This window comes from Panulirus ornatus, chromosome 55 (genome assembly GCF_036320965.1).
Source record: "Panulirus ornatus isolate Po-2019 chromosome 55, ASM3632096v1, whole genome shotgun sequence".
In the NCBI taxonomy this organism is placed as follows: domain Eukaryota; kingdom Metazoa; phylum Arthropoda; class Malacostraca; order Decapoda; family Palinuridae; genus Panulirus; species Panulirus ornatus.
The window spans coordinates 24,636,048-24,652,884 of record NC_092278.1 but is presented as its reverse complement, the minus strand read 5'-3'; the positions used below and the strand labels follow the sequence as shown (position 1 = coordinate 24,652,884).

The 16,837-nt window shown below is 45.9% G+C and overlaps 1 protein-coding gene across 2 annotated transcripts in view; it reads right to left on the bottom strand.

Moving 5' to 3' along the window:
• Lmpt (four and a half LIM domains protein limpet) overlaps positions 1–16,837 on the bottom strand; it is a 316,740-nt gene that overhangs the window by 277,341 nt on the left and 22,562 nt on the right. The window contains exons 1-2 of one of the 2 annotated variants that reach the window (XM_071693230.1): positions 10,983–12,099; positions 9,006–9,091 (exon numbers count right to left, since the gene is read on the bottom strand). In XM_071693230.1, coding sequence (XP_071549331.1) covers positions 9,006–9,091; positions 10,983–11,045 — 149 coding nt within the window. In that variant the 5' untranslated portion in view covers positions 11,046–12,099. Of the gene's footprint in view, positions 1–9,005; positions 9,092–10,982; positions 12,100–16,837 lie in introns of those variants that run through there. The other variant, XM_071693229.1, reaches the window with a different exon arrangement.

Below are 16,837 nucleotides of genomic sequence, written 5' to 3'. Positions count from 1 at the left end.
GGAAGAAGGAAACTTATCCCAGTCGATGTGGAAGAAGAAGAACAAACAATAAGAAAGATGATGTAACACGAGGACATCAACCGACTTGTGTGTGTGTGATCCTCAACATGAACTGTCACCGAAGACATCAGTGACCTGTGACCATATTAGGCATCAGTGACCTGTGACCTTCATACCAGGCATCAGTGACCTGTGACCATATTAGGCATCAGTGACCTGTGACCTTCATACCAGGCATCAGTGACCTGTGACCTTCAAACCAGGCATCAGTGACCTGCGACCATATTAGGCATCAGTGACCTGTGACCTTCATATTAGTCATCAGTGACCTGTGACCTTCATATTAGGCATCAGTGACCTGTGACCTTCATACCAGGCATCAGTGACCTGTGACCTTCAAACCAGGCATCAGTGACCTGCGACCATATTAGGCATCAGTGACCTGTGACCTTCATATTAGGCATCAGTGACCTGTGACCTTCACACCAGGCATCAGTGACCTGTGACCTTCATATCATCAGGACCTACATCTAGTGTGGGCCGGGAGGTGAGTTGTTTACGTTGTGTTACCATAATGGTCACAACATCATCACTACATGAGACTTGTTTACGAGGTTAACACATCATTTCTTCTCAATACATCTGTCACTTTCCTTCACCTTCCATACATGTGTCTGACCCTGCCATCCAGGCCACGTCTCCTCCCTCTCCCACGTCACGACACTCACCTTCCCTGCAAGTGCCACGCCAGAGGCACTCTCCACCCTCAGAGTGACGTAAACACACTCGGCACTTGGACGAAGAGGTTCTGAGAGCTTCAACTTCACAACTTGAAAAAAAGAAAATCATTTTAGGTCAAAGATATGACTTGCTGGCGTTCCTGAAGCGCTCTGTCCCTCTGGGTTACGTGCCACTTATATATATATATATATATATATATATATATATATATATATATATATATATATATATATATATATATATATATATATATTGGAAAGGATCACAATTTTGCGCGTGATCAAAATATTCCTATGAGTCCACGGGGAAAATGAAACATGAAAAGTTCCCAAGTGCACTTTCGTGTAATAATCACATCATTATGGGATACACAAGAGAGGAATATAACAGTCAGTTGATATACATCGAAGAGACGAAGCTAGGAAGCCATTTGGTAAACATGTGATCGTCCAAAACATGTTTTGGACAATCACAGATGATTCTGTGGTAACTGGTCGATAAAACGACAACTACTAAATACATATGTTCGATAAAACCCTACACACTATGGCAGATGTTTACCGTGTTGATGAAGCGAAAGCTACAGAGGACGAAGACAAGTAGTGAACATGTGTCTACGGCTTCATGATCCGGGAGAGAGGGTGTGGCCAGCTGATACAGTGAAGGGAAGCTGGAACGGCTGGTAGAGTACGATTATTACTGACCAACTACGTACGTAGGTAGGACATGCTCTCTCTCTCTCTCTCTCTCTCTCTCTCTCTCTCTCTCTCTCTCTCTCTCTCTCTCTCTCTCTCTCTCTACAGAGAGAGCAAGGGGGCAAACCTCGTGGCTCCCTCGTCACTAGCACACCAACACTAATAAGGCTTCGTCTCCCTCCACTTGTGGCACGAGAGAGAGAGAGAGAGAGAGAGAGAGAGAGAGAGAGAGAGAGAGAGAGAGAGAGAGAGAGAGAGAGGTAATAATAACACCACCCACCATGGGAGAGGGTCACAAAAATCTTGCTGATGATGACGGAGTCAGATCTTGAGGCAAGGTTAACCTGCACAGCTGCTGCCACACCTCACCTACCCACCCGGCGTCCCGTCCCTCCCACGTACGTACGTGGCCGGGGATGGTGGACGTGAACCTGGCTACAATCCACACACACACACACACACGCCACCTGGTCAACAATCGCTGGCTGTGACCAGTAGAGTCCATCATAACTATCCGTCAGAGGCAAGAATATTGAGCGTTCAAGTTAACGACTTAATGACTGTTCTCCTCAGATAATGTTGACGATGAATCACCTCACGTTTATGTGACATTGTTATGTTCATGACACACAACCATGTTGTGAGATGTGTTCATGAAACCTAACCATGTTGTGAGATGTGTTCATGAAACCTAACCATGTTGTGAGATGTGTTCATGAAACCTAACCATGTTGTGAGATCTGTTCATGAAACACAACAATGTTGTGAGATCTGTTCATGACACACAACCATATATAACAACGTGACATACAAACACTTTAGTGAGACAATAAAGATTTTCATGTTCACACCAGCGTGTCTGGCCTCCACGTTTCCTGCCCAGGCCAGAGCGGCTTCAAGTCTCCCTCGCACAATACTGTCGGCAGAAAACGGATAAAAACATTGACTTACAACGCCACGAAGATTTTTGTCTTGTCTCACCCACTTTTTCTCTCGTGTGTGATGACAGATCAAGAGAACTACTGTAGCTAAGAACTACAGGTACAGCGAGCATGACATATGATGGAGGAGTGGAAAGTACAGCCAAAACACAAAAAAAAGAAAACGTACAGGAAGGACACGAAACGAGAAGTACACACGATAATGAACGAGTTTCGTTCATCACAAAGATAATGGAGAACGTTTACTGTTGGGTGAGCGATGGTGCTGCAGGGAAGACGTTGCATATGGTCTGAAAATTAGAGGATTGGAGAGGCGAAGAATGTGTGGCATGCGGGGATGTAGTCACACTCAAGGTGGCGGTGGAGCCACAGAGGGTCAGATATCTCAGAAAATGTTAAAAGGATGTTGGCAGTCTGGTGTGATATGGTGAGGCGAGGTGATCATGGACATACGTGCCTCAGGTTCTGACTTAACGTAGAGATGAGGTTCACTTTGTTCTTGATGAACAGTTCTGTCTTAACGTAGAGATGAGGTTCACTTTGTTCTTGATGAACAGTTCTGTCTTAACGTAGAGATGAGGTTCACTTTGTTCTTGATGAACAGTTCTGTCTTAACGTAGAGATGAGGTTCACTTTGTTCTTGATGAACAGTTCTGTCTTAACGTATAAAGGTGTGATTTACTTTGTTCACGGGTGAAGTTGAGACCCATTGCACGAATAGGTGTGAACATAAGGACATCCAAAAACAGAATTAAGATAAAGAATAAACGGTAGATAGGAATAATGAGTTGACAATACCCTCATTACGTTGAGTTAGGACAGTCTGAAGAAGGAAGTACGAATATCTTGTGTGTGAAAGACAGGGAAAGGATTCAATGTTGGGGTGAAGATGGGCTGTCATGGCGGCTGCCACATGAAAACAGTAGTTCACGATGCCAGAGTCCCCCATACAGGAACTGGGTAGTGTATGTGTGTGGGGGAGGATTACACCACAGTGGTGTAGACGTGGAGGGGGCGCTGTCAGGCAGCATATGACACGGAGACATAACGCTCCAAGGCAGGAGAGAGACGGGGAAGCCAACGCAAAGTAGGGTTGCAGGAGGTGATAACAGGGGCGCTGATACTGTGGTCGGTCCACCTCGGGTAGCTGGGAGGTACTACGAGAAGAGCCACACCAGACTGGCCAACAATATAACCCAGGCCAGATCTACCCCAGCACCACCAACATAACATACTTAGCTAACCTGACCAGTATAACCCAGGCCAGATCTACCCCAGCACCACCAACATAACATACTCAGCTAACCTGACCAATATAACCCAGGCCAGATCTACCCCAGCACCACCAACATAACATACTCAGCTAACCTGACCAGTATAACCCAGGCCACATATACCTGGTCTTGAGCACAAGGCAGCAGCAGCAGCAGGTGCATTGCGCCATCACAACCTGGCAGCTGGCTGTCCCAGGCCTCAAGCCAACCAACAAATATTTAAATCACTGTCAAAACACTGGAAGGCCACAGGCTCTTGTTTATAGCCTGGTACGTCAAGGGTGACGTACTATTGTGTGAAGGTACAAGCGGCGCTCTGTAGGCCGTGGCCACTGTAATAACACACAGTTCAAACAATGAATGTCAGCAGTGTTGTTGTTGTTGTTCTCGTGTGTGTGTGTCACGTGAGTCAGTCATGTTATCTCACATCAACACGTCACCAACACCGTAATGTGACTTTATCCTTCCACTTCACCTACTAACATCGCCTACACTATAATTAACCGTCCACCTATCCTTGACCTCCATTATAACCTTATATATATCACTCACAACTCCACACAACCCGTCTGATGGCTGCGCAACCTTAATACACTGTATGGGACTGACATACTCGCTCTGACCGTCATATATACATAGCCCACCTTGGGAAGGCAACATTCCACAAATAACCAAGTCTGCCTGTCAGAAACAGCCAGGTAGGTTCATGTCCACAACATTCCTCCCTTGTGAATGTCCTCAACGTGTATACTGATGGACGAGCCCTCACTCCGTCTCCTGGCCTCATACCCAGAGAGGCTCTACCTACCCAAGGTGGGTCAGGCTCAGTGGACGGAAAGGAGTACACTCTCACCATGGACCTCACCATCAAGTCCATCATTTCCCTGCTCCTGTGCGGAGTGTAGCAGCATTGAAGCTGAAAGAGGCCCATCAAGTGGGAGTGCTAGGGTAACATAATCCGCTGTCAATATATATGATCATCAAGGGAGGGAAGGTGATGTAGTGTGGCCAGGGACGTACTTCCTGAACCCAACCTCTGCTCTCCACACCCAACATGTTGACACCACAAATACACGAGGAAATGTTTTCACATTCCTCTATATGTACGTCTGACGTCACATATCCTGTGGTACCCTGAACATGACGGTACCATCCCTGAACATGACGGTACCATCCCTGAACATGACGGTACCATCGTTGGGCCCTTAATACGTGGTGAAGGATGGAGGTGTTGTGTTGGTGGTAAGCCAGACCTGAGCCAGGCCTGACTCCTGAACGAAGACATCATCCACATCATGGCTTCATCATCACCCACACCCACACACACACACACACACACACACACACACACACCCACACCCACACCCACACACATACACACACACACACACACCCACACACATACACACACACACACCCACACACATACACACCCACACACATACACACACACACACACCCACACACATACACACACACACACACCCACACACCCACACACATACACACACACACACACCCACACACACACACACAACACACACACACACACACACACCCACACCCACACACACACCCACACACATACACACACACACACACCCACACACATACACACACACACACACCCACACACATACACACACACACACACCCACACACACACACACACACAACACACACACCCACACCCACACACACACCCACACACATACACACACACACACACACACACCCACACCCACCCACACACACACCCACACACATACACACACACACACACACACACACCCACACACATACACACACACACACACCCACACACATACACACACACACACACACACACCCACACACATACACACACACACACACATACACACACACACACACACCCACACACATACACACACACACACATACACACACATACACACACACACACACCCACACACACACCCACACACATACACACACACACACACCCACACACATACACACACACACACATACACACACATACACCCACACACACACACACACCCACACACATACACACACACACACACACACCCACACACATACACACACACACACACATACACACACACACACACCCACACACATACACACACACACACACCCACACACATACACACACACACACATACACACACACACACACACACACCCACACACATACAAACACACACACACCCACACACATACACACACACACACATACACACACACACACACACACACCCACACACATACACACACACACACCCACACACATACACACACACACACATACACACACACACACACCCACACACACACACACACACACACCCACACACATACACACACACACACATACACACACACACACACACACACACACACACACACACACACACATACACACACACACACATACACACACACATACACACACACACACACACACACACACACACACACACACACACACACACACACACACACACGGCAGTCGCTCAATACCATTATCATTTTTATTGTCAGGTTGGCAGCATCGAAGGGCTGCCTCGTGCGCAAAACTGGGGCCCTTCCGACACCACCACCTCTCCACCCACCTTACGACTCAACATGATAACCACCATCACCATCACCACCATTACCACCAGAAGCCACTGGTAAAGGTCAGACTTGTAATTATGAGCAGGACTCAGCGCCACAACTCTGAAGTTATGGCGTGTGTTCGTCCACACACACCTGCCACAATACCGGAACCCTCACCACCGCTGGCTACCTGGGCCTTATCCCTACACTTACCATGACGCTACGACCCTTGAACATGACGCTACGACCCTTGAACATGACGCTACGACCCTTGAACATGACGCTACGATCCATGACGCTACGACCCTTGAACATGACGGTACGATCCATGACGGTACGACCCTAGAACATGACGGTACGACCCTTGAACATGACGGTACGACCCTTGAACACGACGGTGCGACCCTTGAGCATGACGGTACGACCCTTGAACATGACGGTACGACCCTTCACCATGACGCTACGACCCTTGAACATGACGGTACGACCCTTGAACATGACGCTACGACCCTTGAACATGACGCTACGACCCTTGAACATGACGCTACGACCCTTGAACACGACGGTGCGACCCTTGAGCATGACGGTACGACCCTTGAGCATGACGGTACGACCCTTGAGCATGACGGTACGACCCTTGGCATGTTGACCTGGCCTCTGACCTGACCCTCATGCGGCAGGTGTACGGACCAGGCCTTTTTCTACCCAAGGGTCGTTTCGTCGTGCTCAAAGGGTTAGCTGCAATAACTGGCAATTAGGAGTGTTACAGTGCGGGGTTATGGTAGGTGGAAAGATCACACACCGTTGTTACACATGTAACGGTAGCGTTATGATACACAATACAGACGTAACCCTGGGAGAATTACAGCAAGAGTTACTGCACTGTAGTGATCATTCATAATTAAGGGGGACGACCTTAACAGCAAACACATGGTCAAGTTAATGTGGCCAACCAACGATGAGTTAATGTGGCCAACCAACGATGAGTTAATGAGAAAGTCTTCACTGACAACGTCCTTCAACAGAGGGGAGGGGGGACCCCCCCCCCCCCCCGGTGCACTCAGTCATTCATTGAGGCCAGTCAAACCCTCAAGACGTAATGTAAACAACCTCTCTCTCACGTTACCCATGACGTCACCAAGTAACGCAATATCTGTCACACCGACATAGTTATCATGCATGTCATTATATACATATAAATAAATGATTCATATATATATATATATATATATATATATATATATATATATATATATATATATATATATATATATATATCGACTAACCATCATAGCCAACAAACAACAGGACCTTCTGAAACTACTCAAGTAAAAACCAAAAATTACTCAGCCAACTAAGACACAAGTGAGGGTGCTTCCTGCATCAAGACGACACACACACACACACACACACACACCAGCAGCAGCGTGGCTGTACCATGCGGGCTACGTACCTACGTCGCCCGGGGAGGCGTGGCAACACTACCACCTCAGATGACCAGCAACACATGATCCAAGTTTGATGACATAATCTGTAAGTTTGTGGCAACAGTTCTCGTAGCGTCCAATCCCGAGTTTTCTCTGACTTTCCACTTCCTTTTCTGTGAAACCATCAGTCTCTCGTCTCTTTACACTTCCCACTTCCCATTTTCTTTCCTCTTCCCATTCAAGCTTCCTTGGATCGCTTACTTTCCGTTTTCTTTTCCCACTATTCTTCCATTTCCAATTTTCTTCATACCTCAGACACAGTCGTTACCCCGCACACCATCAACACCCACCCACGTCCCCAGTTCCTTTCATCCCACAACTTGGTTTCGACCCAACGAACTGTAACTTTCCTCACCGCCACACCACACAACACGTGACTATGTGTGTCCCAGCAACATCTCTCGTGAGAGGCTGGACGTAGGTGAGCAGCTTGCTCTCATGATGGTGTACACAAAGTGAACACTACAGCACGCTGCTCTTTTTTCTGAAAGTTCCTTTAATGAATGATCATGACACATCTACCAAATATCTATAATGAAAAAGAATAATTGAATTTACGTACATCAGTCCAGCACTTGAGTACATCAGTACAGCACTTGAGTACAACAGTCCAGCACTTGAGTACATCAGTACAGCACTTGAGTACAAGAACATCTACCATCCAACATGACTTCTTCAAAAATATATAACCTAATGTAATTATTCTAAGAATGTGGACCCATCTTTACTGTGACTACAAAACAAGAATCTACAAATGTACAGTTTAGTACAATGAACACTCTGATGGCACACTATCTTTCCAAACAGAAACTGTTCAAAATATATCCGTTACTAGTGTATTCTACAACACATCGCCAAAGAATTTTAAAATCAATAACAAAATAGGTCAAAAGCCAAACACCATAACAACATGGATAATGTGTACATCAAACATCAGTTGTACATTCACCTTCACTAACAATATTCCATGTGTGTACATTGAGAGCAATACAAAACATTAGTAAATGTGTACAAGCATTACAGTAATATGTACTTACCTCTAACAACATAGCAAAGTAATGAATACTGAGAGAAGCACTGGGTGAGGTGTACTAAGCATTACTATAAACATGTACGAGGGGAGTGTACATCAGTAATGATGGTGTACACGGTAAGTGTACATCAGTAATGATGGTGTACATTGTAAGTGTACATCAGTAATGATGGTGTACATTGTAAGTGTACATCAGTAATGATGGTGTACATTGTAAGTGTACTCACCTCCACACATGTGAGCTGTAGCCGGGACATTTGTCCCTGCACATGAGACATGGCTGACCCTCGTCCACCTCCTGCACGAGTACCCCCTGCAGGAAACAACAGTTAGAAAACAAGGTGTGGGTGGGTGGTGAGCGGAAACAACGCTATGCAGTCTGCACTGCAGCACACTCTATAATGTATGTTTGTACATAAACAATAAATATAATCCATAACAAGAAATGGTATAAATGAGGGAGGTGTACAATAGTAAACATTAGGAGACGCACACTTCACATCCCCAGCCGACGGACCTACACATATATCACCTGCCCTGGGTTAATGTGTGGCTACACACACGGTATAACACACATAGTACAACACACACGGTACAACACACACGGTACAACACACACTACAACACACACGGTACAACACACACGGTACAACACACACTACAACACACACGGTATAACACACACTACAACACACACGGTACAACACACACACGGTATAACACACACTACAACACACACGGTATAACACACATGGTACAACACACACGGTACAACACACACTACAACACACATGGTACAACACACACGGTTCAACACACACGATACAACACACACGTTAACCTAAATGATGTGATGCTGGATCAAACACACTCACAAAAAAAAATGTAAAACAAAACTGCTTAAAATGTATCGAGTTAATGATGGGTTCAACCTGCAGCCACAAACCATCTAACACTAACCACAAGCTAAGACAAACGATAAATGTCTAACACTTGCCAATAACTATTCATGGCCAATTATCTACGTCCAGGGATTTCAAAAGACGTCTTTTTATCTTATATTTATGTTCTTCAGAAATATAATATCCGTGAGCCTTACATATGTTAGCGATAACTTAAAGTATCGCTATGTGTTGACACCTGCCCCCCAGCACACATAACTCGCGGATACACGATAATACATTTACCCAGGACATGTATCATGAACTGGCCATGGTTGTCATGCACTTCTTTACCCCAACACTACACATCCACTACATACACTTACTATATAACCACATCGTTCATACACTTGGCTAAGGTTGGAGAACATTTGTAAATAAAACGGTAATTTCAAGTGTAGGTAAGTATTGTATTGATCACGAGACGTGGTCGACGATGAAATGTAAAAGTCTACACAAAAGTTATTATCTGCAGTTGCCAAAGTATAATATTGTAATGTCACAACAGTTTATCATAATTATTTCATGTTCTTATAATTCCGCTCACTAAAGGGGCTCTTATACTTCAAGGCTGCGCTACTTCCAGCAGCAGGGAAGTAATGGACTCATTCGAAATGAGAAGTTGTTCAACGACTTGGTACACCTTCGCCGACGATGACTGTCCACTTGTGGTGTAACCACAAGACGAAGGAGTCCAGTAATATATATATATATATATATATATATATATATATATATATATATATATATATATATATATATATATATACATATATATATATATATATATATATATATATATATATATATATATATATATATATATATATATATATACATATATATATATATATATATATATATATATATATATATATATATATATATATATATATATATATATATATATATATATATTCGTGTAAGCAGGCAGCATATTTCCTCTAATTTTCTGTAAGTTAACCACCGTTGCATACCGAACACTCACAAGCAGGTAGTGGTGGCAAAACACCTCGTATGTTATATACAGACATCATCCAAATCTGATCCCAGATCAACAGGTTAGGTTAGGTTAGGTTAGGTTAGGTTAGGTTAGGTTAGGTTAGGTTAGGTTAGGTTAGGTTAGGTTAGGATCAACCCAATATAAACCCAATCATCAGATATCCCTCCCAAGTCCTTCCAATTTTCAACATCAAACTACACAATCATCGGTCCACTCAACATTCCAAGCCTACAGACTCATCTACCTCACCACTTACTCACCATCTCTTCACCAGTAGGGGTGGTGACCTCTGACCCACCGTCTTCCTCTGGGGTCACACTCATAATTCCATGACTTAAAACGTTCAACTGCTGCCTGTTACGTATTTCCTCTTCACTTCTTTCAAATGATCTTGGGATGAGGTTACATCACTATACAGGTAGTGGAGTGAGGTTATGACACTGTACAAGCGTTAGGATGAGGTTATCTCACTAAAGGTCTCTCTTGCGAACAGGTTACGACACTACTAGACCTTTGGATGGTCTCTCTTGCGACACCAGCCTCACATATGGTGTCACTTGCGACACAAGGCTCCGAGGTGGTGTTAGCTGACGACACGACACACCCGAGCGGTGATGCCAACTGAAATGCCTCTTTGACTCTGAGCCAAAAACTTGGTCGTCCTACCCAGGATCGTCCTCACGGGTCGTGTTCTGGTAACGACACTTTATGACGACCTAAATCCTGCGTCTTCAATACAAATCCTTTCATCACTCGTAAATACAACAGATCTCGGCACCAATACCCACTTCTCACTCTATTACTTCAATAATTAACGATAACTACCGTTAATGACCCCTCAGCCTCCGCGTATGACCCTTGGGTATGACGACCTGACCCGTAAGTCAGGTCAAAGTTCACTCTATCACAGTGAAGGGTCGAGTGTCGAGGTGAAGCAGTTAACGTCTACTGGTGAACTACATTACTAACACAACGATCTTTCAGAAGTTAGGCGAGATGGCGTTGGGGGATGTGAACTCGCCTTCCTGCCTACCCCAGAGTGGCCCGTGTTTACCATGCTTGGCTCTGCCTCTGTGACCTGTGTCCAACACAGATGGCTTGTCTACCATACATTCTGGACGGCTCAGCACGTGTATGGCATATGTTCAGCCCAGCTAACACCACACTGTGAGGCTCACGTCACACTTAGCTTTTCTAACTTTCAGCGTTACGGAGGAGTGGCCCGTATGACGTCCACTGTCATCCCCTCACACTCCTTCTCCCTGACTGATGGACACCGCAACCCACCTCACCCCACCATCAGCACAACGCCCCTCTAACACAGGCACCGTTAGAACCAGTCTAACAACACACCCGGCTTAAGGCACACCGTGTTAGGCACTGGTGGCTGGGGCTCCGGCAGTCGTCGGCAATAACAAGATTACGGGAGGCTACCTTTCCCGCCACGCCGCGCCTCGCCCACTCACGCGCCTTCTCATAATCTGGCGGGAAACCGAAGCCCGTGGTTTACATCTCCAACCTCACAGTTCAAGTTCGGCTCCCGGAGCTTTCAACGATAGGAAATCGTTCTTCTCTTATTAACGTTTTCTGGCTGTGAGGACAGGAGGTGGCAACGCGTGTCGTTATCTGGTCGACATTACAGTAAAGCTGGCGGTGGCGTGGCCGAGGGGATGTGACGTCACGGAGTGTTTCCTGCCCCACTAACATTCACAATGGACACAACACAAAGCTATCCTTTACCTATACGACAGGAAAATACTTCCCACCATTACTACCCCATCATAAACATGCACTGCATTCAACCTGCAACTGGTGAGGAGAGATATATAAAGGTCTTCAACGTTATTCGAAACCATCAGCCTACACGAGCGGTGATGCAAGACGCTATGTGATGTGCATGACCCACCAGACAGGCGACAAGTTCCCTGCCACGCCTCTCTGTTGAGGGGGCACCACGCCACCCGTGCATCTGGTGGGCGCGAGTTTGAGCGCCAATGGCGCGCACGACACCTGGGGACTCACCCTGACCATGACCATCACCGAAATGTTAACCCGCAGACTGCACGTGTTACCAGCAGGCACGGCAAGCTAACTCATCACACACACACATGGCTACATACAAGCAGCCCCGCCACACTGGGCCGGTGAGACCATGTATATACGGAACACTGATCTACAATAACATTACCGGCATCTGTACGGCAACACAATGACGGACTTTGCCACACTTTACACCTGTGTTGCTGAAGAGTCATGAAGCACCACGTACCACTAGTGCAGAGGCTACAGATGCCGTACACACACACACACACACACACACACAACCAACTTCCCTCGAGAAGGTAAATATTTTTCCAATTCTTTTTTTCATTTTTCCCCCGAGCGAGGCGAGTGAATGATCCCAGGGAGAGCAGGAAACGTGTGGTCATGTTATCAACATCTGATTTCTGGCTTTTCTTTGTGAAGATAATTACGATGTGATTATTCTATTTCCTTCTGATTATCTGGCGTTTACACGTTGCAACCATTACCAGACTTACACTGCACTACATACGATACCATAGTTGCTCACACCAACCATAAACTACCCAACACATACGTCACTAGTGATCTCTCCTTAACCATCATTAACGATCCATTATTACAGGCTCCGTCCGAAAACGTCAATAATATTATCAGGTATTCCATAGCCACACTCACATCACTATTCACAGCCATCTTTGTAATCATTACCTATGTAATACATGAATCTTTAAATACCTATTATTTTCAAACTGCAATATCAACATCAAATAAGGTGTACACATAGTAATGCAAAAAGGATATCTCACACGAGAAAAGATAAAGTTGTCATGAATAATATCATCATCACCTGGACCATCGGTTCAGACAGCAAGCTCGACACAAATACGCTACATAACATCACAACAATTTACAACCATTTCAACCCCGAAAGTTTATCTATGATACAATCACATACTGACAATTCTGTACACTCGACCCATCCACAGTATACATAACCCAACTCTGTTCTCAATTAATTTTTTAATATATATATATATATATATATATATATATATATATATATATATATATATATATATATATATATATATATATATTATTCATATATTTATTTATTTTGCTTTGTCGCTGTCTCCCGCGTTTGCGAGTAGCGCAAGGAAACAGACGAGAGAAATGGCCCAACCCACCCCCATACACATGTATATACATAAACGTATATATATATATATATATATATATATATATATATATATATATATATGAAGGATGAAGCCGGAAAGCGATTGAATGCCAAGGAAAAAGGACACAGTTCATCAGGGTGGCGTTTGAACCTGAGCATCAGGTGGAGGATAACCACACGGCCCACGCCACACACTTCACGTCAAAACCTGACCCACAACACTATCATGTTACACTCACCACTACACCCTGGGTGTGTGTGTGTGTGTGTGTGTGTCTTTCTGAATATATGTTAAATAGTTTCTTTCGTTAATGTGCACAGTTTGTCTTTGTAAGTATAAAGCTGTGTATCCTCAAGTGTATGTATGTACTTACAAGACGACTAGAATCGTCTGTCACGACGTCAGTTGTTAACTATATAACGTCACCCCCTACGTCAGCAGTCCGTCACTGATGACGTCTATGCTCGTCATCTGTGCATCTTAGCCAGTTATTCTGTTACTCGTTAAAAGTCACTTTACCCACCAGGTCAATCTTCTTAACCCCCTCATCACCATGGTACGACTCTTGAGCATCACCTTACAACACGATGGTACGACCCTTGAGCACCACCTTACGACACGATGGTACGACCCTTGAGCACCACCTTACGACACGATGGTACGACCCTTGAGCACCACCTTACGACACGATGGTACGACCCTTGAGCACCACCTTACACGATGGTACGACCCTTGAGCACCACGTTACGACACGATGGTACGACCCTTGAGCACCACCTTACAACACGATGGTACGACCCTTGAGCACCACGTTACAACACGATGGTACGACCCTTGAGCACCACCTTACGACACGATGGTACGACCCTTGAGCACCACCTTACGACACGATGGTACGACCCTTGAGCACCACCTTACGACACGATGGTACGACCCTTGAGCACCACCTTACACGATGGTACGACCCTTGAGCACCACGTTACGACACGATGGTACGACCCTTGAGCACCACCTTACAACACGATGGTACGACCCTTGAGCACCACCTTACGACACGATGGTACGACCCTTGAGCACCACCTTACACGATGGTACGACCCTTGAGCACCACGTTACGACACGATGGTACGACCCTTGAGCACCACCTTACACGATGGTACGACCCTTGAGCACCACCTTACACGATGGTACGACCCTTGAGCACCACCTTACACGATGGTACGACCCTTGAGCACCACGTTACGACACGATGGTACGACCCTTGAGCACCACGTTACGACACGATGGTACGACCCTTGAGCACCACCTTCGACACGATGGTACGACCCTTGAGCACCACCTTACGACACGATGGTACGACCCTTGAGCACCACCTTACAACACGATGGTACGACTCTTAAGCATCACCTTACAACACGATGGTACGACCCTTGAGCACCACCTTACGACACGATGGTACGACCCTTGAGCACCACCTTACGACACGATGGTACGACCCTTGAGCACCACGTTACGAGACGATGGTACGACCCTTGAGCACCACCTTACGACACGATGGTACGACCCTTGAGCACCACCTTACGACACGATGGTACGACCCTTGAGCACCACCTTACGACACGATGGTACGACCCTTGAGCACCACCTTACGACACGATGGTACGACCCTTGAGCACCACCTTACGACACGATGGTACGACCCTTGACGACTTAATTCGAAGGACGACACGACCCTTGAGTATGATACCGAGGTTCTCCACCTGCAGTCCCCTGTACCTACCTAGCTAGGGAGGTGCCCTCCTGCAATATATCATGACAGTTTACGTCACGTTACCATGCATACCAGGGTCATGGCACGGTACCGTTACCTGTACCTTGGGCATCTACAGGGAGGTACCAGAAAATAGTAACACATGTGGACGTGAAGACGACCATGACCTGATCTTGGGTACGACCTCCAGCCATCTCAGATCCCAGATGTTTACATTTCATTTGTGATTCAGACGATGAGATGTTGTGAGTTGGGCGTATGTTGTACTGCTACACTTGACGGCTATCGTAGTAAACGTGCTTTGAAGAGCTACGTTGTATAACATACACAATAACATGTTAGTTCTGTTGTCTTATGTACTGAGTCAGTCATGTTAAGCAGTCAGCAAGCAGGCCGACACGGGATCTCGTCTCCATACCAGCCTTCCCCCGCAGAAACAACAAACACACAACGTAATACAAACAGCAACAGCGCACTGGGTCCTTTCCAGGTTGCTGGTAACAACAGGAGAGAACAGAAACTCAGAAATGATTGTAGTACGACTGATGAAATATACATGTAAGTGTTGTAAGAATATAGCTCATACCACCACACGTACGTTCATAAGAAGCAAACACGGGGTGAAGTTAACCAGATGGATGTATATCACTGACCAGACGATCGTGTTCAATGGTTAGGTTGTCCTGCCTCAGCTTGAGCTGCAGCTCCGCCCGCTGCCACCAGACACATCATCCATAAGATATTCTATCGGGACAACACGGCTGATATTACCCTACCCAGACAGCTACAAGGCATACCACAGGGCCAAAATCCTCTCATGGTCGACCGTAGTCAACCGCACTGCGATATAAACCTTCGAACTCTCCAATATTAGCCACGGTCGTTATAATACGCCAGTATCGAGGCACCGTCTGTGTTACGTCATGACCGCGTCACTACCTGACTGGTTACGTCATGTACATCATTACGTGATTGGTGACATGATGAGCGCGTCATTATGTGATTGGTTACGTCCTTCCTGCGTCACAAGACGTGACGGGTCAGGTGAGGAGCGGGTCATTACCTGAGTCATGCGGCGGGTCAGTGGTCGGAGGACGAAGCTGGAGGACCGGGTCAGAGCCAGGCACTTGCTGCCGAT